The sequence below is a fragment of the Homalodisca vitripennis genome, chromosome 8 (genome assembly GCF_021130785.1).
Source record: "Homalodisca vitripennis isolate AUS2020 chromosome 8, UT_GWSS_2.1, whole genome shotgun sequence".
Taxonomy (NCBI): domain Eukaryota; kingdom Metazoa; phylum Arthropoda; class Insecta; order Hemiptera; family Cicadellidae; genus Homalodisca; species Homalodisca vitripennis.
This window is the reverse complement of record NC_060214.1, coordinates 30,958,742-30,982,391: the sequence shown is the minus strand read 5'-3', so window position 1 is coordinate 30,982,391 and position 23,650 is coordinate 30,958,742. Positions and strand designations below refer to the sequence as shown.

Sequence of the window (23,650 nt, the reverse complement as noted above, 5' to 3'; positions counted from 1 at the left end):
GATATTTCAAATTACGCTTCAACAACGACTCGTCATCTCTGGATTTGCTAACTTAGGATGATTTGACACAGTGCTCTCAGAAAATTACTGTTGACGGAAAAGATTCGAATTGTTGACGCAATACTAGTGACGCAACTTCCGCGGAATAATGTTTTAGGAAAGATTATCCTGACAGCGCAGAAAAGACGCGTTATAACTCCAAGGCGATGATTGGTGAAAGAGTCTTTTCTATTCTTCCTAGTTTTTAACGACTCGACTCAGCTTCCTTGAGTCTCTTCGTCTAATGAACATGTGATGTGATGTGTAATGATGGTTATCTATGCGTGTGTAGTGGATTCACACTATCTAGTCATGCATTAGCCAAGATATGCATCTACGGAACATTTAATTTATGCACTAGATTCTGTAAAGGTACAGACTAAAAGTTTCAAGAACTGGAAAGGTAATATTTTTCTACTTCAAATTGTTTTGCATAGATCATCTACCCTGAAACTCAAGTTTTCGAAAAGTGTTATCACTCTCTTCGTCAGGTGAAATTAAAAAGACGCCAAGGAATGTTTGTTAGCAGGATTTTGGACATTGATGATTTTGCATACCAAACTAACTCTTTGTTCATTGCAAAGTAAACGAGAAAAGCAAATGTTTAATCGTCATAAATGCAAAAAGTACAAATTATGTAATGCGCAATACTCTACATTTCATAGCTTTTATCGCGTTTTTAAAATAATAAAATATAGTTCTGGTGTCTAGCTAAAACCTCATAAAAATACATGTTATATCCATATATTGAAAGTAAAAAATTTGAGAATCGAATCCCACAATAATGTTTTTTGACACTTACTAATTATGAAAATATGTAAGATACCCTAAAAAATTGATTTTGTGGGTATATTATTTAGTTCACTAATTAGTGTTCATTCCCTCTCTCGCAGTCTTTTTGGACCTTATAAGAAACACCCTGAACTGTGTTTTTCATCTACCACTTTAGGGGAATAATACTTTGAAAATGTCCTCATTTAGCATTATTTTTGTAAATTTTCCTGAAGAATAGCAGTGACACTGCAAATACAAAACACAGTGGTGTCACTGGAACGATTGGTCTCAGCTCGATCTGATGGCCAGGCATATTATTACAATTGATAATACATAGTGTCACAACACTATTTACTGTTATAGACCAAAGTTGAATTTAAACAATATTATTATAGATACTCCCTACCGGAATATATTGCAACAAAACTGGATCTCAACGTTTCGGAACTATATTCTACTGTCTTTTTCAAGGGGTGATCTAAAACTTAATTTTATTGAGAAGATAATCAAGCCAAAGTCAAAGTGTTGAGACACGGAGAAGTGGCAAAAACAACAACATAACCAACTCACTACTCACTGGTTCACATTTGCATGACTTCAGGAAAGGGATTTCCAGTACATGAAACGTCAACCAGTGTAAACTAATGCTTGCAATTACCTTCAACACCGCACGTGTAGGTTTTTATAAAGCTTTCGTGCAGTTCCCACCAGAATGCAGTTTCCTCTTGCTAATGCAACAAGAATAATGAGTTTCCTTTTACCTTGCATTATATAAAACCCGTCAATACTAGTTATCATATCACAGACAATTTCCTCTGCAAAAAAGATCATAAATTATCATTTAAATTTTCTCTTTAGAATAATAATTGAAACACTATTATTTTATAGCCTAACTCCACTCTTAAGTTCATATTAATTTATATCTGAGGGTAAGTATAAATTTAAGTTGCAGTATTAAAAAGTGGCGTTAAATTAGATGTATCAGGGATAAGAACATGTTCAGTGGCTGTAAAATATAATCAATCAAATTTGACATAAGCAACCCCATGCATTCAAGTTATCATGTAAGAGGGTGATAAAAATTGCAATTAAAAAAGAGGTTGAAATAATCTTGGTTGTATGTAATATTATCTATCACGCATTTCTAACCAATGGAGATTGTAAACTATATTGTTTTACAAAAATACGCAAATAATTATTGTTATTATTGCATAGATGGACTTAATGGTCAATAATTAAGTTAAATCGTTGCCTGATAGACGTATACAAAATGTCATAGGTTGTACTTATCGAAAGGAGTGTCAAAATTTTGGTTTTTAAAAATTAATTCTGAGCTGGAGTGGTTGATTAAAACATTCGTAGTACAAATACCTCTTATCTGAAGTGTGAAATGTAAAGTAAAAGTAAAGTAAAGAATATCTTATTTTCCAGACGAAGTTAGAACTAAGAAGTCGTCTCTAACACGTAACATTAGATGTGAGACTTTATTTCGGTAATCAGTACTTTGTAACGGTTACTTTTTTCCAGTATCTGTAACGGTTACTGAGAACCAAACATACTGATAAGGTACTTTGTATTCACTACTCTATATGGTTACAAAATACATATATTTTCTCTTACTGATTACTTTAAAAGTCCTGAAGTACTCCTATCCTCACTGATACTGAATACTGAAATACTGATTTGAGGCTGACAAATACAAAATAAATGCCGCGCTTGTAACACTCCAACTGGAAAATATTGCTTCTTTACAATGTAAATCACTTTTCAACCCCGGTGTCAGTGTGATATTCTCGAATTAGTTATTGATTAATAAATATATTTTTTTTAATAAAACTAAAGGATTCATATAATACATTGAGTTAAAAGTGTTTAATTATGTAAAATACGATTAGATATTTTATGTTTTTACTTCAAATGAGAGCTTATTTAATTTTTCCGTTATAGAAAATTGTGTAAATGTATCAAAAATACACCAAGGAAAATGAAAGTTGCTTATAAAATAGAATTTTATTTTAATAACCTTAAAGAATACCCAATTTAACAGCCCATTTCACTCTATTTAAAGCAGTAGAGGTTCAATTTATCGCGCAATTCATGAACTATCGTACATCTCAAAAAGCGTAAACTTTTAAATAATAATAAATTATGTTTATACATTTTTTTCCATAATTGCGTTGAACTTTTGAATAGCATTAATTACATCAAAGCATTTAAAAAACTGTGTGATAATTGGGGAAACTACTCAGTACTTTAAGCGTTACAAGTACGGAAATACTGATTTAAAGTCTCCTACTTACCAGAGAGTGGTATTCGGTAAATTAGTATCTAAACCAGTATTTGTACTCAGTATCGCCGAGTAACGGTATCAGAAGTAACGGTTACGGGTACGTACTGATTTAGCCCATCTCTATTTAATATTGCTTATAGGTGACTTCTGAACCACCACCAATAACGAGGCAGACGGGCTACTTGCAAGGACAGAAACGAACAGGATCTCGCGATAACCGCCGTGTCGTAACCAACCGCTACACTGCGCCAAATTTCTTATCTGTCGACAACAATTCCTGGTAAATAATTTAGATTATTGAGGTATATCAGTTCTTTGCAATCAATTTAAGTTTAGCTGAGTGGACTTTGATGAATACAGACGGCGTCTTGGCAGTGGCGTAGCAAAGGGGGGAGCGCCGGGGGCGGGTCGCACCGGGTGTCACCTTTTTGGGCGTGAAACCCACCCGGTCTCTCAACTTTAAGAACAATGTACAAAAAAAAAAAAATACATATATATAAATCGCTAGCACAAACATTTCTTTTACGGGGATTCCTCCACTAGCATTAGCTCAGCTCTTTGTATAATTCGGGGATTCTCGCAAAAGAGCCTGACGCTGTCGTGGGGGATTCCCCGTCCCATACTCGCGATCTTTGACGTTTGATTTGCAACATTTCTCATTTGTTTCGTGAAGTGTATTGTGTTTGGTTGGCGTGAGTTGTTAAACGTGTATTATTCTATAGTGATAGATAATAAAAAGAAAAAATACATTATATCCATGACCTTTATCATATAATTATTACTTTCGATTGGGTAACACCAACAACTTCCGCACCGGGTGCTACTCAAGGTAGCTACGCCACTGGGTCTTGGTCATCCTTTTCTTCTCAACACTCTTTATAAATTTTAATTTAGAACGATCTGATTATTTAGGTATATTTAGTTTGTGAATATCGACTCCGCTCTACATAACCTCAATACTCTCTATTGAAAAGATCATTTTCAATCTGAACGGAGCCCACAGGCTCGGCTGGGCTCCCGGCCATCTCCATCGAAAGCCTCCCAACCTCACGGCAGACGTGTCGGTGAAAGTCTGCCCAATGTTGACACACGTGACATTGCCTCATTCACTGACTCCTCGTCAGCTTTTTTCTGTCTGACAGCGCGACTCTCTTCACCTCCTGTCTCATCAGCGTCCTGTTGGAAAGCCTATTGGAGTCCACATATCCATCCACATTGACGTGACCATCAGAAATTCCAGCATGTTGCTGTCAACTTTCCACGAATCCAGGTCGACTGTGGAGGATCTGGAAAATGTTTGTTGCAATTGGAAAAAACGAACATTAAAATAAATTTCATATTGCCAATCAATAGGGCACTTCGAAGGAGCTAATGATGAAATAGGCTACATCTAGTCTCCTCATCGGTATATTTAGAATCATATTGTAATCTTAGCCTATATTATGGTAATCCAGTTGCACTTAATGGGTTGGATCTTCTTCGGTAGTGTCCAAGCCAACATTTCTCTATCCGATCTAAATTATAGAAAAGCTAGGCTTTGCATAATCTTATGAGATTGATGAGCGTCTGACTAACTCGCTTAGCTAAGTAACAAACCTCCCAATGATGGTCTTAGGAAGATGGCTGTTCCAAAATATTGTTCCAAAATATTTGGACAAATATACAATTACATGAGTTAATTGGAGTATTCGTGAAATTAGCTTTTATCCATATGACGAATAATTTATGGCCTATGATATGCTTATTCCATCAATAGCGTGAAGAATAATGTTGTATTACTAATGAACTTAATATATACAATAATTAATTATTTAATATATTGAATCGACGCAATATTTCAATTCTTACTTATACGCTGGCTATTGTACATAATTAAATTTAGTGTTAGAATAGTGTTTTTGAACTTCCTAACTGCATTTTTCAATTCTTACTATTTAAGTATCTTGTAAACTCTCTCTGTGTGTATTCCATCATGGCATTAATTAAATTAAATCACTTTTTATTACTGGATTAAGCTGAAATTTTACATATAAATTTAAATTCCGTGACATGTAATTAAAAAACATAACAATTCAATTGACCGAGCTCCACCCCACTGACCTCTGAAGTTAAGGATATCTAAAAATGTATCGGTGAAAAATAATCTGAATTTGAGTGACATATTCAGAGCAAACTTTGCACCACTACAGTGGTTTTGTTAATAATATGTTTTAAATACACCTGGTGTTGTGAACAATATGTGATGTAAACATTGCGTATATTATTGTTAATTGATTTAAATTTTTCTATTTGAAAATGTATACAGCGCGAGCGGAAGCTTGCAAATGAAACAGAAGAGAAGAAGCGTTACGCTTAGTTAGAAGAAGCAACTAGAATGCGTTTACTAACCGAATCACAAGATTAATTTAAAGGGCAATTAAATACTTATCACAAGCAATACATAGCAGCTCACAAGAAACTACTATAAAAAAGTTGGAAATAGATTAAAAATTCTATATTACCTGTTCATATTATATTACCTGTCCAAACATCGAGACTAGTATATTTGCTTTTAAAAATTAGTGCATTTTTAGAATCAAATAAAAGATTTAAATTTCAGATTTAAAAAAATGAGCATTTTTGGAGACCTCAATGCTAAATATGCTCAAGTTTTACGTAAGTTAATTTTTCACTTCTTCGTTTCTTTTCGTAGAAAAAGGCAACAATATTTCATTCATCTCAGGTCTGCTTATACAGTGTAGATATTGTTTGTATAGCCAAATTTGGAATAGGTAAATTATGAGAATTTTACTAAATGGAATGTCATCAGTGTGGGTAGGCCTATTTATTTCCTACTTGGATCAATACGACTTTAAAATACATTCTAGATTTCTCTTGAAAACAGTTAGTTGCAAATGCTTTACTCGAAAAACAATAATAAATCTTCAGTCACTTTTATTGTAAATTTTAAAAAATCACTTGAAGTGAGTTGCAGGGTATGATAGTTCCAAGGTAGGCCTACCACTGTAACACTGTACTTCTGCAGATACCAAGCACAGTTATCACTGCTGCACGGATGCATATTGGAATACATTGTTGTGAATAGTAAACATTCCATCAGATAAGGCGTTCAGGCCTTATCTGGTACAGTCGCAGCCACATAACTATTGAACACCTTTCTATTTCTCTACTCTAGCAGTTCTCCTTCTATTCAATTATTTTGATCAGTCAGGAATGTTTCTTTTCTAAAGGAATTAATAAATGTATTTCGTACTTGTAATAAGTGTTTTATCGTAATGTAATTACCGCATTAATGTTTCAAATTATCTCTAAATAGGCGCTCATATTGTAGAATTTATAATAAATGGGTAGAATACTGAAGTATTAGAGGAGTGAAAAAAGTCTTACACTAAGTGTCTAAGTGTCAAGTGTCTTACACTAAGTATTTAGAGGTGCACCAATAATAGTAGTCTAGAAGCCGAAAGCCAATTTCCACCGTAGAAGAATGAAACCTGTTATTTTTGTCCTGTGCATTTTCTGAGCCTGTATTTTTAATTTTATCTGATTTAAAATTTATTTACGTGTTTGACAGTTTTATAAGTGCGTCAAGCTAAGAAAAACATAATCTTAGGAAAATATTATTGTTAAAAATGCTCAACATTTTGATAACTTCCAATTTTGTGACTTCTACCGAAACTAGCACAACTAGTGATTACTATTTAAGGGGAAATTTTCTATCAATTTCTAGAAAAACCAGGTTGTATACTTATACTACGTAAATGTGCTCTCAGCCTATGAAGTATCTAGTACAATAAAGGCTATTCTAACGTTCCTACATTAAGATCTAATGAAAGTGAATAGAAAAGCTCGACAAAATCTGCTAGTCAGTTAACAAATCGGCAAGATAATATTATTTACTATAATTCATAGATCACAGGTACAGCATGTGTTGATTAAACACTACTTGGGTTTGTATTGCAGGGCAGTGTTCTTCATGAGATGCACAAATACGACCACCACCAGACTATAGCAAATTTTAATCCTGAATCCTATATAATGATTTAATCCCAAGGAATTCAGTAAGATCAGTCAAAGGATAGCAATAGTTTAATGTGTTGTTATACAATTTTCAAAATCAAGTACAAACATATTACATACATATCTATTATCACAGGATATCTAGTGGACTGGGTACATAATGATGTCTGTCAGAAACTAAATAGCCTGAAGAAAAATTTCTTACTATGTGCTAAACAGGATTCTAGAAAAAGTTGAAATAAGAAGTGTTACTAACAAACTTACCATATGCTTTCAAGACTATAAAGTAAACAAATTAAATGTAGTGATTAAATTAACTAAACTTATGGTTGTCATGTCATTAAACAATGTTTTCACAGAACAGTTTTAAATTTAACAGGCTCTTTCAATTAATAACATGTGATCGCTGTATTGAAACTGTATATACCAAGATAGGATTTTCGCTACCTTAAAGGCCAGTCAGGCTGAGGCCGGATGGGTTTTCGAAAGCCTATGTGTTAACTAGGGATCCTAATAATGACCATGTAATATTTCAGTACATAAGGTCCAGAAACTTTTTACGTGATTGAGTAACACATACAGAAACGAACTGTTATTACCAACAAAGGAAATTATGTAATGGAAAAATGTCTGTTGTTATAAAAACTAAACTGAAGAAGACCATTGAAATGTTCATCAGTATGAATATTTCTACAGTGCAAACTGAAGCCATCCTAGAATGTTAATGACGAAAACCTGGTGTCAACAGGACATTGATGATGTTCCAAGAATTGTTTTACATCCTAGTGATTTGTTACACATTATAAAAAATATGCAAGTTTGCAATGTTTAGACCTTTTATGTAAAATCTAATAACGGATAACTTTGAGTAGTGTACACAAAGACGAGCGCTGTATCATATTTTTACAGTCGATCTCTAAATTGTGTTTATTTAAGATTGACGAATTTACTGAAAAATTTGTCACAGTATTCTTTAATGAACCAAGTAAAAAATGATTGCATCTAGTTGGTATTATTGTTAAAGTAACACTATAGTTTATCAGCAATGATGCCCTTGAAGATAGATTATTGATTCAGGTTTATGAGAACAAAGGTTTTTTTTAATCAGAAGAACAATGGAAGTTGCACTATTTCATTTTTCAACCAAATGATTCAAGGGTTTTTGCAAACAAATTTGAATGGGCTTAAAATACACCATCATTTGTAATGATTGAATTCAAATATTAAATAATAATGCCACTTTCCTAAATTAAAAATGCAACTAACAATGTAGAAATGAAACAACATTACTCCCAACATTGACTACCTTCACCTTAATTTTTACACATTTCGCTAACAAGAAAACGATTACAATTCAGATGGAAGTAAGTAGAGGTTTTTTCATGACATTGTCTATTGACCGAGAGAACACAGATGCGGTAAAGTTCGCGCCAGAACCGGTTGTTGAAGGCCGTCTGTGGTTGGGACACTGGGTTAGAAGGTAACTCGTCCATCTTTTTTGGCCCAAACTGTACCGTATTAAAAAATTAGGAATTGTTTACAAAACTGATTATAGCCCTCTTTCCATTTTGATATTCAATACACCTGAATAATATGATGCATATCTGCTTATACAGTAGATAAGTAATCAACTTTACTTCATCGCTATTTATCTATATATAGGTCTAACCTACCATTATATAAAAATCTAATGCTATCTGTCTGTGTGTGTTTTACTCAATCACGTAAAAACTGTTGGACCTAATGTAATGCAATATTACACGGACATTTTTAGGGTCTCTGGTTATCATATAGGATTTCGAAAACCCATCTGAGCTGCACCCTACTGTATTGGTCCCTAAATTAACCCAAATCCTATTTTGGTCTAGAAAGTTGCATTACAGCAATTACATGTTATTAATTGAAAGAGCCTGTTACATTTATTAAAATTTTCTATGAAAACATTGTTTTATGACAGGGCAACCATGTGTTTAATTAATTTAATCACTATTTTTAATTTGTTTACATTATAATCTTGAAAGCATAGGGAAAGTTTGATAGAAACAAAACTTCCTATTTCAACTTTTTCTACAATCCTGTTGAGCACAGAGTAATAACATATCCAGATAAGAAATTTTAAGGTTTTTTTAAAATATGTGCTAATACATTTAGTTAAAAGTTTAACAGTTTTAGCAAATATTAATTATAGCGTGCTTGGTCAAGCGGATATCAAAGGCAAATATACTATTTAATTATCACAACAAATTTTATACTGTTATAAGCTCATCTTAGTTGTCTTTTGATAGAAGTAGGCTTCTCAGCTTGAACGGGGAAACAAGCAAAATCTACTATAGCACAAAATGTACTAAGACCAGAATAAATTTCAAAAGCCATAAATGTACACTTTCCGATGTATTTTCTGAAGAAGGTAAGCTCAACATTGGATTGATGTCGGAAATATAATTCAATCGAACCAGAAGTCTTTATAAACGTGGAAAGCCTAAGTAATGGCCTTCACAGCCGAGGGTAACTGCTAGAATTGTATAAGCCAATTTAATACAGAATCCTTGTATTCGTAAACTCCCTTCAATAGTGGGATATAGTGTAACTGGGAAAACCCAATAGTCACACTTATTACCCCTCTAGGGGACATTCCAGTATTTCAAAAATATTTCGGAGAGTCAATGAATGACTGTGTTTACTTATTAGGGGTTTTAAATAAAAATTTGTAGATTCATCTGCAAAAGGTTATATCACTATTTAAGGTTTTTTTTACTACTAACCGTATTTTAAAGGAGAAACATATATCCAGGTTGTCCTTGTGAAGGTAATGTTTTTTTTTTTAAAGAATGCTGCACAGAAATGAGTTGAATTGTGCGCAATGTAGCCTAGCTTGGTTGTATTCTGTGATGACAAAACATGATATATAGTGAAAGGCAACTTAACACATGATTAGATATTTAGTTTTTAAAATTTATAAAAACAAATATTGATTTGTTGTATAATGAAGTGGGAAATGTTATTATGTGAATAACTTGCTCCAATGAAGCAGCCTAATGCGAACGAGGTGTGCCGCAGGGCTTCATCTTGGTTGCCGAGTTATTCCACTTTCTCCGTTTTGTATCATAAGACGCTCTATGGGCCGTATAACTGCAGTTGCTGCACTTGCCTGCAATATCATTGGCTTGCAGTCTCCAAGTCAGCACACCATTACTTATAGACTTATTGAATTGAATACTCTTATAAAGAGATCTCCTATTATTAGCAATGTACAGTAATACACATTCCGACATTGACAATCTTTATTAGTTTATCTATTTGTTTCATTACTTATTAATTTAAAACTTTGTCGTTGGGGATTTAATTTCTTTTCGGAACTTGTGTAACATGTTACAGTGCCTTTATAGTTTTAATTTCACCATCATTTTAATATCTATGGTAAATTAGTGTTAATATTTTGCATTATTTTTTTATGGCGTTGTTAACACTAAATTTTAATTTTTATCAAAGCACATTAAATTTTGAAGTATGGAAATATATGTTACACAACGAGACGTAATGGAATGAATTGTGGTGTTTCGTTACAACGGAATTGTTTACTATAACCGCAGTAGATTTGACGTTAACTTGTTACAACGGAACTGTTTACCGGAACCGCAGCAGAGTTGACGTGAACTCGTTGCAACGGAACTTTACCAGAACCGCAGCAGAGTTGACGCGAACTCGTTGCAACGGAACTGTTACCAGAACCGCAGCAGAGTTGACGCGAACTCGTTACAACGGAACTGTTACCAGAACCGCAGCAGAGTTGACGTGAACTCGTTGCAACGGAACTGTTACCAGAACCGCAGCAGAGTTGACGCGAACTCGTTGCAACGTTTCCGAATCCGGAACGGTTTGGTACACATTTGCTACTCACGCAGAGTTCCTTTGATTCAGAGTCCAGAGTTCCATGTTGTAATACCTTTTTGTAGAATTTATAACCCAACAAATAGTGCCATGATGAGGACTGAACGCCAATTGAACTCTTAGCCAATTAAACGTTTTTTACGTATACATCTTCCTTCAAGGAGAATTCCCACACACACAACTAACGCACTTACATAGTTGATCATCTTATTTTGTAAATTCCGAAGACCACACCAAGCAATGTGAAATAAATTTTATTTCTTACGCTGTGGATTACTATTTTTGTTCTTCAGTGTTAACCTATTTGTACATTATACATTAACTGTTCTCTCAGTTTTTCGTCAAATTATCTGCTTTATATTTTAATTTATATTTTCTCTGTTGTAGTTGTTATGCAATCGTATTATATTTTTATTGCTGTCGATAACAATTGTTTACAATCATTATTGCTATTAAATGATATTGCTTTACAATAGATTCTATTACATAGATTGTGGATGTTTATGAGGCCCATAGCATAATAGACGTCTCAAATGTGATGCCATTATAAAGATGATTCAACCCCAATTTGGTAAACAATGGATATTCATCAATGATCCGGTGGATCCTGTCTGGTTTTTACGTGTTCATCCGGAGTTGCTTTTGTACTGTAAAAAGACGGTGTGCCAGTGCAACATTAGTAATGTGCTGCTATCTAGAGTCAACAACTGTTCTTGCCTTTGGCTTCTCTCAAAATGTTTCTTAGATGCTTTGACATACTCTGTAGATCTTGATTTTTTTATCATGGTTAAGTTGAGATATCCTCGGGACTTTGAACCTCACAAACTGGATACCACGCTGTAACCAGTACAGCTTTTAGCAGCTGATTTCTGATTTGGGATGTATCTTTCTGTTGAGTGTTCTTAATTTGGAAATGACGCCCTTTGATCAACCCGTTTGGATGCGCCATGGCACAGTCAAAGGTCTCTCAATATTTATGGTCAAGAATTTGCAAGTAAATCTAGCAATTCTGGCACTGTCCGTTGATAGTATGATAGCTCTCTGGCCTTACCAATTCCACCTTACCTATCTTCTCAAATGGTAACAAAAGTCTTAGCATAGTAATCCAACACATTACTTGGACAAGTTCTGGTTCACTATTTTTATTGCGTAGTATTCGAACTACCTATACAATAGTATTATTGCTAGTATTATTACCATGATTTATTTCTTGCCATTGTAAAACCCCTTTGCCTTTGAAATACATTAAAACAATATCTCCGTAGAAAGTGATATTTATTAATGAAAATGTTTTGTTTCAGCTAAGGCGTAACGTGGCAGACGTATGTACCCTTCCGTACCATGATGACCAATTTCTACTTCGATGGCTCAGAGGTAAATTTTTAGTATTATACTCATATTTAGAAAATGGCTTTACGATGTATTTTCAGTCTTTTAGTAACGTTCTTAATCTTCCTCGTGGGAACGAGAAACAATAATAGTAATTATTATGGCAACCATGAAGGATACTACATTTTCCTATGAGGAAGGATGTGTTTAATTAAACTACAGGATCAGCATTGCCGACCACATACGATATAGAAATAATTAAAACATCCTTAACTTGAGGAGACGTTCATATCACCGACTTACGGACGTTCAAATGAGGCAGGTGGTGGACGCGTGGCCTATAACTAAGCAACTAGGCCGTAGGTTAGGTAAGGTACTGAGTATATAGCCTACTAGGCATTCTTGTATCGGAACCAGCCTCGCTGACGTCAGCGCCTACTTGGTGGTATGAAACTTCTGGAAGAAGTGTACCGGTTATCGATGTAAGGCCTTAGTTTGATGACTAGTTTTTACTCCCCATTCAGACGGCGCATTACGGTCGCGGCATTATAGGAGTTGGTTACTCGGCCAGCGGTAACTGCGGTATTTTTACCGTCACTGGTGATAGATACATGTAAATTACCGTTTTTGACTCGATAAGGAAATAAAATTCAAGATGCAGGTTTCACTCTGGTACACAGTTCGAAACACTCAGTAAAACGAGAAAAAATGGGTTCAGCATTCTTATAATCGTTCAACTAAACTGTTATTTTATATTTGTACTCAATTTAACAAGTAATTCAGAAATTTGTTTGTGTAATAATAAAGTAAAGTATAGAAAGCCTTATTTGACCAGACGAAGTTAGGGGGTAAGAAGTCCTACCTAACACAAACTGGGCACCAAAGGCTTAAAGATGACTTGTAAATAATCAAACTAAATCGTCGCATGGGCGTTTACAACGTTTCATAAGTTGTAAGTATCAAGATCAGTGTTTAAATTTTGCTGTATCAAAATTAATTCTCAGCTAGAGTGATTTATTAAAACACTCGCAGAGCAAATGCATGCCCTTTAACTGAAGTCTGAAGTAAAAGCAAAGTAAACAATGTATTATTTTTCAGACGAAGTTAGGACTAAGAAACCCTTTTCTAACGCTTAGCGTGGGGATAAATGTCTTAAAGGTGACTTCCGAACCACCACCGATGGTCTGGTAGGCGGACTGCTTGCAAGGACAGGATTGCTCAGCGGTCACCCACCCGAACAGCATCCACGCTCGACGTTGCTTGATTCGGTTATCTCACGATAACCGCCTTAACTACTATTCTGCGCCAAACTGATAAAAAGCTTTCAGGTTTGAAAAGACCAATAATTTCAACTACTTGGGTAACGAAACCACTTTCATAACGTCCCTAATTAATAGGTCTCCTCTTTCTTTCTCAAAACCAGCGAATGTTTACTTTGTTAATTTAAAGTCAGAATTTTGATGGAAAATTACAATATACCAGTGTGTTAGTTAGTAAGTGACAGTGTGTAAACAAACCAGAAAATAAACTAGGTATACGTTTGTTCTTCCCATATCTGGACGACGAAAGACAGTAGAAATGTCTGTGATGTTTCCACTTTAAATAAAAACTAACTTTTATTTATTTTCTAACATCAACAGTAAACATACAGTAGATAAGATGACAGTATTCACTATAAAAGTTAATTTCCAAACGAATAAACTGACATCTAAACAAAGGTTCAAGGTACAAAAAGTGTCATATCCGAAGGATCCTTAACCTTCGGATTTATATTCGGGGGACGTGCTTGGACTGTGCCTTCTTGATATTCGGCGTACACAACCTTCCGTGACCTCTGAACAAACAAGGATGGGTTCCGGAAATCGTCTTGATAATGCAGGAAATACTTTTGGGTTTAGCAAATTAGGTCCTGTGTTTGCGGTCACGAAAGTCCTATCAGAGACGTGATGGTTATGTAACATAGAGTGGATAATCAACTGCACTCATGTGGGTCTCAGAACTCATGACCTTGAGCGTGACCTTGTTTGTGTACCCTGCATAGGACTGCTGAAGAAGGAGTGTGTCTAATGAATGTAAATTGCTTCCTTATACACACAGTCGAAGGTAGAAAATTGCTTAATGCTGTCGCTATATCATCGGTTTTACTTGTGGTTTTACTTTTTAATTTCTCCCTGAAATTGGATATTTTAACTAGCAATTTATTGTACTTGTTCCTGAGTTTTGTGATATTGATGTTTAACTAAGTAAGCGCTGTGGAAAATTGTCGGTATTTCATTCTTAATTTTGTCCGTGCTAGGCTTATTTAAATAATCGTAGATTATTTAAATTATCAAAAAAGATTATTCAAAAAGGTGTAATTTATTATATGTGTATCAGTCATAATAACAATTTCTTAGTGTATAACAACAATAACAAAAGATTATAAATGGGTTAATGTCAAGGATCGGGAACTCGCAAATTTGTTATTTTTTTAGTTCTTTAAATTTAAATTAAACTATAAAATAAACCAATGTCGCGATTTTAACGAATTGTCAAATTATTCAAGAAAGTCTTTGTAACAAAGTACGAGTGTTCTATGTCACATGTTAAAATGTGTTTGTACTCAGTTTGTCTAACAAATTTCAATATTTCGCGATTTTCTCGTTGTCATCGTAGTTAGAGTCCAGGAGATGAGAGGCAAGTAGAAGCATGTAATTTTCGGTTTTTTCGAAATTACTAGAAGAATTTTACCTAAGAAAGAAAATCGTCGGTCAGCTGCACTAGTCTTGGAGATGTTGAAATGGAAGGGTATCAAAGGGAGTTAAAATATGAAATAATAATTTTTTCCCCAGATCATATTTTTATGGCAGGACAATCTTAAAACTAACAGTTAGACACGTAAATGAATGTTGAATAAGCGCAAGCTAACCACACAGACGTTTCAATAATATAGCTTGATACGAAAGTTGTCTTTATCCAATAGTCTGACCATGAAAACCTATGTATCAAGTTTGAAGTCTCTAGGACCTTCCTAATAAGAGTTATATCGTGGACGACACAAATATGGACAAACGACACGATTTTATAAAATCGCGACCTTGCCTTGCTAACCTGACAGCTCCTTCAGTTACGGGCACTAAGAAACGATTTTCAATCTGACATCAGGGCTTCGCCCCGTTCCCATTGGAATCTGAGAGACCGCTCCATGAACTCTACCTTAAAAAATCATGAAATCATGCAACTATTCGCACGTTACTTTTGAAAGTGCTTTTTCCTGGGAAAGAGCAGACTGTTGGACGATTTCTTTGGAATACTTTCGATTTTGTTCAAAAGAGAGCTTCCGGTGGCACTAATGGATTTGCTGCGGGGAAATGCGTAGCAGCGAGAACGTGTAAATAGAAAAAAGATTCAAGATTTTTATTGTTAAAACTGTACAGCATAACAATGGTCAAAGATCACTAAGCCTAGAATATTTTCCAATTTTCAAGGAATCATAGACTCAACGAAAGGCTAATCCGTATAAAATGTGAAATACGTAGAAAAATGTCGTAATTTCCATAATCCTCGATGTAAATTTAACATCATTCTTTTAAAAATGTAAATATTTAAAAACAAAAGTAAGTTGTTTTCTGGTATACAACATGCCATTGTAAATTCAAGTTTTCAACCGCAAAAAAATCCACAGCCCGTAAAATTTTCATGTATACACAGCTCTCCATTTTTTATGATATAATTTTACTTATTTATATTATTTTAAACTGTTTATGTTGTTTTAATACATTTATTTGTTTTAGCAAGAAATTTCGACTGCGCTGCAGCAGAAAAGATGTTGAGAGAGGTACGTTCATCTAGTGCTTCCTAGCAATAAATCCCAGTTCTATGGCACTGCTTCTTTTAGAAGTCACATGTGCTCGGTAATTATGAAAATTATGGTACAATACGTTGAGCATTTGTTATATAATTGATAATCACAGTAGTGGTCATAAATGTCAGAGTTTTACGACCAACTTTCGCCTATTCTATACCATCCATTAGTTGCAGAAGTTAACTTAACAGTTTCTTCACCAATTTATTGACCTGGGTTAACATGTTTCACCAAGCTTGTAAATCCAAATAGGCATTCACTTCTGGGAGAGAAATGCCAATTTTAGATAGGCTTTGGAATAATTTTTACTATAGGAGCCCATTGTTGAGTATTTAATCTAATCCACTTGTTTAATAAAGTTAGATGTGCTAATCAACCTAATCAGTTCCCCCGTTTCTTCATGTTGTTGATACGAGCAAATTGAATTAGATTACAATTTTCAGACTCTGTATGAGTGATCTTAAAAAGGCCGTAAAATATTTAAAAGGATTTCCGTAATTTGTTATATTTATATGAAACAAAGATTACGTTTCAAGAAGTGGTATCCTACTTTTCTTCAGGTGTCTGTCTAGAAACCTGGCAGAAGGTCCAGTAAAAATGCATAAAACTATCGAATCAACAATACATGACGATTAACACGCCAAGGTTAATCTGAAAAAAAAGAAAAATGTTATACGTATAATCAAACAAGTGACTGAAAATCCATAGTCTGTCAGAAAAATATCTTTATTTGTTAGGCAGGATTTAAACCATTCATACGGACATGTTGTGCTGAGATCAGGAGATTATTTCAGTTAGTTCTGAGGTTTGACGCTAGGGCTGCACCACATAACTTTCATTGTTATTATTCAAATATCTCACTCCACAAATAGCCGTCCAAGCGCTCAAATTTGCCGTGCCTCAATTTATAAAGTTGGATGAGTTATCTCTTGTTTAACCCATACAACCAAAGCCACTACACAAAACACTAAATATAATCTTGGTGTCTTCATCGCCATTTGTGTTGTTTCTCTTTTGTGAGTAACAACACAAAAGACAGTCATGACAGTCTTCCTAACTTTTGACTCCTGAAGGTCCGGTACTGGTAGCTTTTCAATTTTATTACCTGTAATCATGATGATGGATGACAAATGACGATACCCCGTCATCCTTTGAAATTATCCATCGCTATCATTCAACATAAACGTCTGGAATAGACAGAAAAAGCTTAAGATAATACTTATATAAAAACTTTTGAAAAAGTTTTTAAAAGTATATAAAAATTCATTTATTACTGATTTTAGAACAATGTTTTTGGTACCAAATAATACATGTTGACCTCGTATATTTTTAGTGATAGCCCAATGTCACCCAAATAAAACTCTATTGCAACGGAATGTTTATGCAAGTAACAGACAGAAAACCAACGTTCCACCGACTTTCTTAATATAGTAAGAGATAAACCCCACATACGTATATCTTCAGATAATCCTGCCTCTCTTTGAAGATCCATCTTCAGTAGAAGATGTTAAACCGAAACTGGCAGAGCCGTATCGTGAAGCTCAACTCAATAGAACCTATCAGCAATCAATGTGAATTCCTCATTACATGCTGTCAAACTTTTATAAAGCCTGTATAAAGGTTTTGCGTTTCTTTTCATACCATTGTATAAAGATATAAAAACTGGTTCTTGATTTGATTGACCTTTCCTCCACCAAAAGATGTTCAAACTCTTAATTGGACTTTTCAAGGCTCCATAGGATAGTTAGAACGCTACTGACCACCAATTGTTGAAACCTCAACGTTTCATACAGTCCCTGAAATGGAGGGCTGAGTGGGACGTAGACAACCTGGAAGAATGGGAGGCGCCTGCGGTGTTCGAGCAGTACTACCCCAGCGGCATCTGCGGGTTCGACAGGGAGGGCTCTCCCGTCATCGTGCTGCCCTTCTCAGGCATGGACATCTGGGGCATGCTCCACACAGTCACTAAGGTGAGCAAGACTCTCACGTCACGCAGATATTTTAGGGATGCTGAGAAATAGTCTAGGAGATAATTATTATAGTCTCTGCTAGAGTTACACACTTTAATGATGAATCCATAAGCTAAAACGTTTATTGTAGTCTTGATACCACATAAGATTCAAAGTATGCTTATTTAAGTATGCAGTATTCACGACCAGTACGTACAGTATCATACAGTATTTTCAAAATCTCAAAATAATAACCAATTTCGTAAGGGTTTCAAAAAAAAATTCCCCCGGTAATTATTAACTTCCAACTCTCAATTTTTGGTATGTCGTTCTTCAAGAGACATACAACAAATGCCGTTCAAGAGTTTTTCATACTGCTATTACTTTTGGAATAATGATGAGTTAACGTGGAGAAAGCACAAATTAAAAAAAAAAAAAATGCGTTTTCTTCATATTTTTGGTCATAATAATCCACAATAGCACGCAAAATATTTTTCTTTTATTCAAATACAAGGGTGAATACTACCCAATAGTAAAAAAATATTTCCAGGGTAATATAGATGTATATTTTAATATAGTAGACGTTTGAAGTGAGATGTTTAGCGTGTGAGAGAGGCTTTCGGGACCTGGCTCCGTCAGGGATCTTCTTTAGAAAAAGAAATTATAGAGATGTAAATATAACAGTTCTATAACGAGAGATCATATAATGTTCTAAAGTAAAGCCGTATTAAAATTCCTTGAGCTTTAACCTGTAAGAATAATGTTAAACCTTGGTGAGCAGTGCGAACAAAAAAACAATTTTTTGCAAAGCTCTGGAAAACGGACAACATATGTAGTAGGCCTACTGGAAATTTTAGTCGATGCATTGCAGTATGGCATTGCATTGCCGGGATTTTTGGGTGATTTTTTACAATAAACAGCCGGGGTCGAATGGGCTAAGATGTTGCAAAACAGTATTTAAAAAATAAACAATGGGTTTTAACTGAAAGTGATGTGATCATTGTGTAGGCCGATTTGATCAAGCAGACGATTCGCACAGTGGAGCGACACCTGGCTCTGGCTCGCAGTCAGGCCTCGATCCACGGGCATCAGGCCTCCCAGCTGGTCGCCATCATCGACATGACGGACTTCAACCTTCGCCAGTACGCCTGGAGACCAGGTAGGAACAGTACTTTACATCCTGGGACCAACATAATACGTGACGAGTGTTTGATGGTTGATTTCTTCAGCACTAAGACGAGAATGTATTTGATTTGACAGAACAAAGTGCAGTGTAGTGTACTACAAAGAAAGGTACAGGAATTGTTCTTATTTGTGTGAATATGTTTAATTGATGGGTGACACTAGGTACACATTCCCTGTGCTGAAGCTGACCTGCCCTCGGCTTGTATGAGTATTAAAAACTGGAGCACCCAAACTGGAGGTGTAATTATTGTTTTGTAGAAATTAAAATGAGACTTTCAATTTGGCACTTTAAAATACTACGCAACAAAAACTTAAAAATGTCTGCAAAGTCATACATTTATTTAATAAATTTAACAGATCTCTCTCTCTCTCTTCCCCTTTCTTTCTCCCTCTCCTTTCTCTCCCTCCCTCCTTATCTCTCTTCTCCTCCCCCCTCCTATTGGGGGAGGAATTTTAGATCACTCTGTATTTACAAATAAATATTGTATTTCTGCAGCGAGCGAGCTTGTCATCGCCATGATCCAGATGTACGAAGCTAACTACCCAGAGATCCTTAAAGCCTGCTACATCATCAACGGTAGGTACCTATACTGAGTTGTCATTAAATAACATTTTAGGCTGAACGTTAGCAAAGTCTATCACTCGAGGGGCTGGAAACACGTAATTTCTGTTACACCTGTTCATACGACAGTGTGAGGACTAGGATATAATACGACATGAGGTAATATTCTGCTATTGTATCGTTGTCATCATAAGACCAACGTAAAAATACTCAATAACGCTCAGCCAACGCTCGCCCATGGCGTGACATGCACCATCATCAAACTCAGTGTTCCTCATACTTATTCTAATGAAGCTTCATGCATAATTTCAAGTCAATAGATCAGTTAGTTTTCGAGATATCACGTAAGTAAACAGACAGGCAAAAAATTACATTTTCCCAGTCCCCTCCCCAAGAGTGATAGCTTCGATAACGCTCAGCCAATAAACTTAATAAATAGATGTAACCAATTAGTGAGTGGTTAAAACAAAACCCAGCCATCAAGAACATTCTGTTTGTGTAATTTGCGCTCCGAAGGGAGTGAAAGTAAAACGGAACGAATCGTACCTTCCACCATGGCTTGGAGTCATGAACAAACGATTCGCATGTAATTCATTTCATACATTACAGGCTAAAGTGGGTGACCCTAATTTCAAAGGGCTCGACTCCTGCCAAGGGCTAATGGAGATAGCATGTTATTCAACCTAAACTCCAGCCTTGGAATTAGATGAGAACATTACAATTTTATTGTTCTGAAGGTCCCAGCCTCGGCTCTAATCTTGCATCACATGCAGATGTGATTCAGCCGCAAGAAATTACTTCTCAGATGGTATTTGATGGAAGTATTGTGCAATAGGGAGGTCATTTTAAGTAATGGACAATCGTGATTCTTGTTTTAGTTACTGTCATCACACATGTAATGTGCCACGATTGTTGTATCGAGACTGAACTTTAGATGCAGATGATAGTTTGTGAATAAAAAACTATTTATGTAGTATTTAAGTGCTGGCACGTTGTTCAATCAGAGAAGCAGTGGTAATAATACAGGGTTGAACAGACGACGATTATGGAATATTTATCCAGGAATAAAAAAATAATCGTAGCACAGCTAAGTAGGGCTGTAATGATGAGAGCAAAGTCTCAGACATTCAGACCAATAATCCACATTGGTTCCCAGTTCCCACCAAGGTATATCTAATAGTAAACCTAACTGTTCGAAGTCTAATATCATTAATTCTGTATCTGCATTAATTAAGGACCCGCCAAATCTTGTCGTTGTCTGTCAATCTATAGAGAACTCTGATAAAAAGTTCCTAGATACTTGAAATTTGGTGCATAGGTTCCTCTTGGTGAAAGGAAAAGTCTATTGATTTTGGGGTCGAAGGGAAGCAAAGTTTACCTTGGGATGTAGTTGGAATATATGTATGTAGATCAAGAACGTTTCCAGGAAAGCCCGTTTTTGGTGATGGGGGGGGGGGGGTTGGCGGGTCAACACGACTGATATTTTTTTTCTCTAGTAGACAGGAAATAAGGAAAGTAGTCAACCGCTCATTCCCCATTTTGTTCCTTAAAAGATTCTTGACCCTTTTCAATGTAGAGAATGAGCTTTCAATAGTAGACTACATATCAGTAATACTAAAGTAATTAAATAATAATAATCTTTTGAGAATTTTTGGGGGGTTTGGGCCACTTGGACTCCCTCACTGGCTACGTCCTTGATATAGACATATACAGAACGTCTAGCACGAAGCCAGACATTGTTTGAGAGTGATAAAGTACATCCAATTTTGTCTGCTAAAGATGAGAAGGCCAGTATTAAGGATCCGACAGATATAAGTAAATTACTGAGACTATAACCCTGTATTAGCATTGTACAGTATATTTAAAATGCAATTAACTTCAGTATTGTGGTTTTTTGGTCGTATTCACTCCGTTATAGGCAATACCAAAAGAAATGCGAATTTCATTATCAAAGTTTTAACCTAGAAGGACGCTAAAAATTTAAAACTGTTTTGCTCTGTTTTTTTTTTTCTAGTAAAGGAACGGAAAAAATGCTTTAATATGTGTATTCTTAGAAAAGACCTTTTCACGTTTTCCATAGTATACTATGGACCAGTTAACAAATCTGGATTTCGATTCATCCAAGTTAGTTCAGGACCTGCGTTCACACGAGTAAACATTTCTCCATTTGAACGTGCATTGTAGGTTAGAATTGGTTCAATTTCACTCTCCCGTGCTTATCCATTTGAAACGTGCATTGTAGATTAAGATTGGTTCAATTTCACTCTCCCAGGCTTACACACGTTCTTCTACTAGGGCGACTACAACAACTCATGTTCCAAGACAAGATGTACGTACGATTATCCAATATACAAACAGCCGGTTTTGACATCATCAATCAGTGTTGCCAACTGTGGAACACAAAGCTATCGGCTCTTTAGTGGCCTTTCACCGGCAATAAACTGCGCGCGCAACGTCACGCTCGCAACTGCGACTGTGTACCTAACCTCAAAGTGTTGACGGAGAGAGTCTGAAAGGACCGGGCTTCTGATGTAACCGACGGTGCCAAACATAGGCGAGGCCGGAGCCGGGCAGGCAGATGACATTGCATAAGTATTGTTTTGTCCGTGCTGTAGCAGTTACGTTCTAGCCCGTTCGTCTTGGGTTACTATTGAATCAAGGATGGGCTTTTCAGTGGGAAATTTCAGGAGGGAGCGAACCTAATGTATAAAAAGGTTGGGAAGCAGCCGAAATTGGTCTGTATTAATCGTTTTAGCACAGGTGCCGTTGATTCTGGAGGACAAACAGTTCTAGGTAGAAGTAGTCTTCAAGTTTTGGCCGGCAATAAATTTATGTTTATTTCCATTGATGTTTGTTCTAATTCAACGACATAAATTTTTTCTCTGCCTTTTAAATCCTCTTTTATATGTATACGTCTAAGATCATAATTTTGTTACAGAATGCATGTTTAAGGAATAATTGCATGGAGTTGGCATACACCATGTTTGTTATGATTCCTGATTTGTTCGAGTTACGGCGATTAGATATAATTAGTTTATTTTAACCTATAATTTAGCTATGTGTTAGATTAGTTATCCACATGAGAAAGATATCAGATTGCAGACTACGAAACGTCACTGAAAAATGGCAAATGTCCGAGAATTCCTGTCAATAGAGTCTAAACCATGGAAATTCTTATTTCAGATATACTGCAAAATAAGTCTCCGACTCTAATCAAATTCTAATTAATTGTCAAGTTTAGTTCTAAAGCTTATTTTTATTCCTATTAACGACTAAATCAACCAACTACATTCATTTTTAATTATTGTTAGAATGTAATTTAGTTTCTTACTCTTTTTTTTATGAAATTTGTATCGGTTCTTTCTTTTGTAATACATAATAGGAAAACATAAGCCTACTTCGTAAATAGAAACGGAATGCAATGTCTTCCGGCTGAATAAAAACGAGTGTACAATAAATAAAAAAATGATGTATATGTTTTTGTAGTATATTTGTATGTAGTATGTTTCCTTCTTTCATTAATAATTAATTTAACACATATTATTGTGCATCAAAAATTATAAAAACAGTAGCTTACAGTTTCGTAAACATAGTACTTTTCTTTTGTTGTGTTTAGAACGTTAAAACTTGGCCATAGTTTGATACAGGTTTGTTATATAATTGCGCAGAAATAGTTAAAAACCATGTCACTTATGGAGGGAAGGTGACACAAATACAAACTGTACAACATAGGCTATACTTTTTTGTCTTCACTAGTTTTTAACCTAGTCCTA

General features: G+C 35.2%; 1 protein-coding gene across 2 annotated transcripts in view; it reads left to right on the top strand.

The window, feature by feature from the left end:
- The window catches only part of LOC124367475 (SEC14-like protein 2), a 97,710-nt gene that overhangs the window by 59,016 nt on the left and 15,044 nt on the right, over positions 1 to 23,650 (top strand). Inside the window, exons 2-6 of one of the 2 annotated variants that reach the window (XM_046824314.1) lie at positions 12,310 to 12,382; positions 16,111 to 16,154; positions 17,975 to 18,151; positions 19,139 to 19,289; positions 19,812 to 19,892. In XM_046824314.1, coding sequence (XP_046680270.1) covers positions 12,310 to 12,382; positions 16,111 to 16,154; positions 17,975 to 18,151; positions 19,139 to 19,289; positions 19,812 to 19,892 — 526 coding nt within the window. The remainder of the gene's footprint in view (positions 1 to 12,309; positions 12,383 to 16,110; positions 16,155 to 17,974; positions 18,152 to 19,138; positions 19,290 to 19,811; positions 19,893 to 23,650) is intronic. The other variant, XM_046824315.1, reaches the window with a different exon arrangement.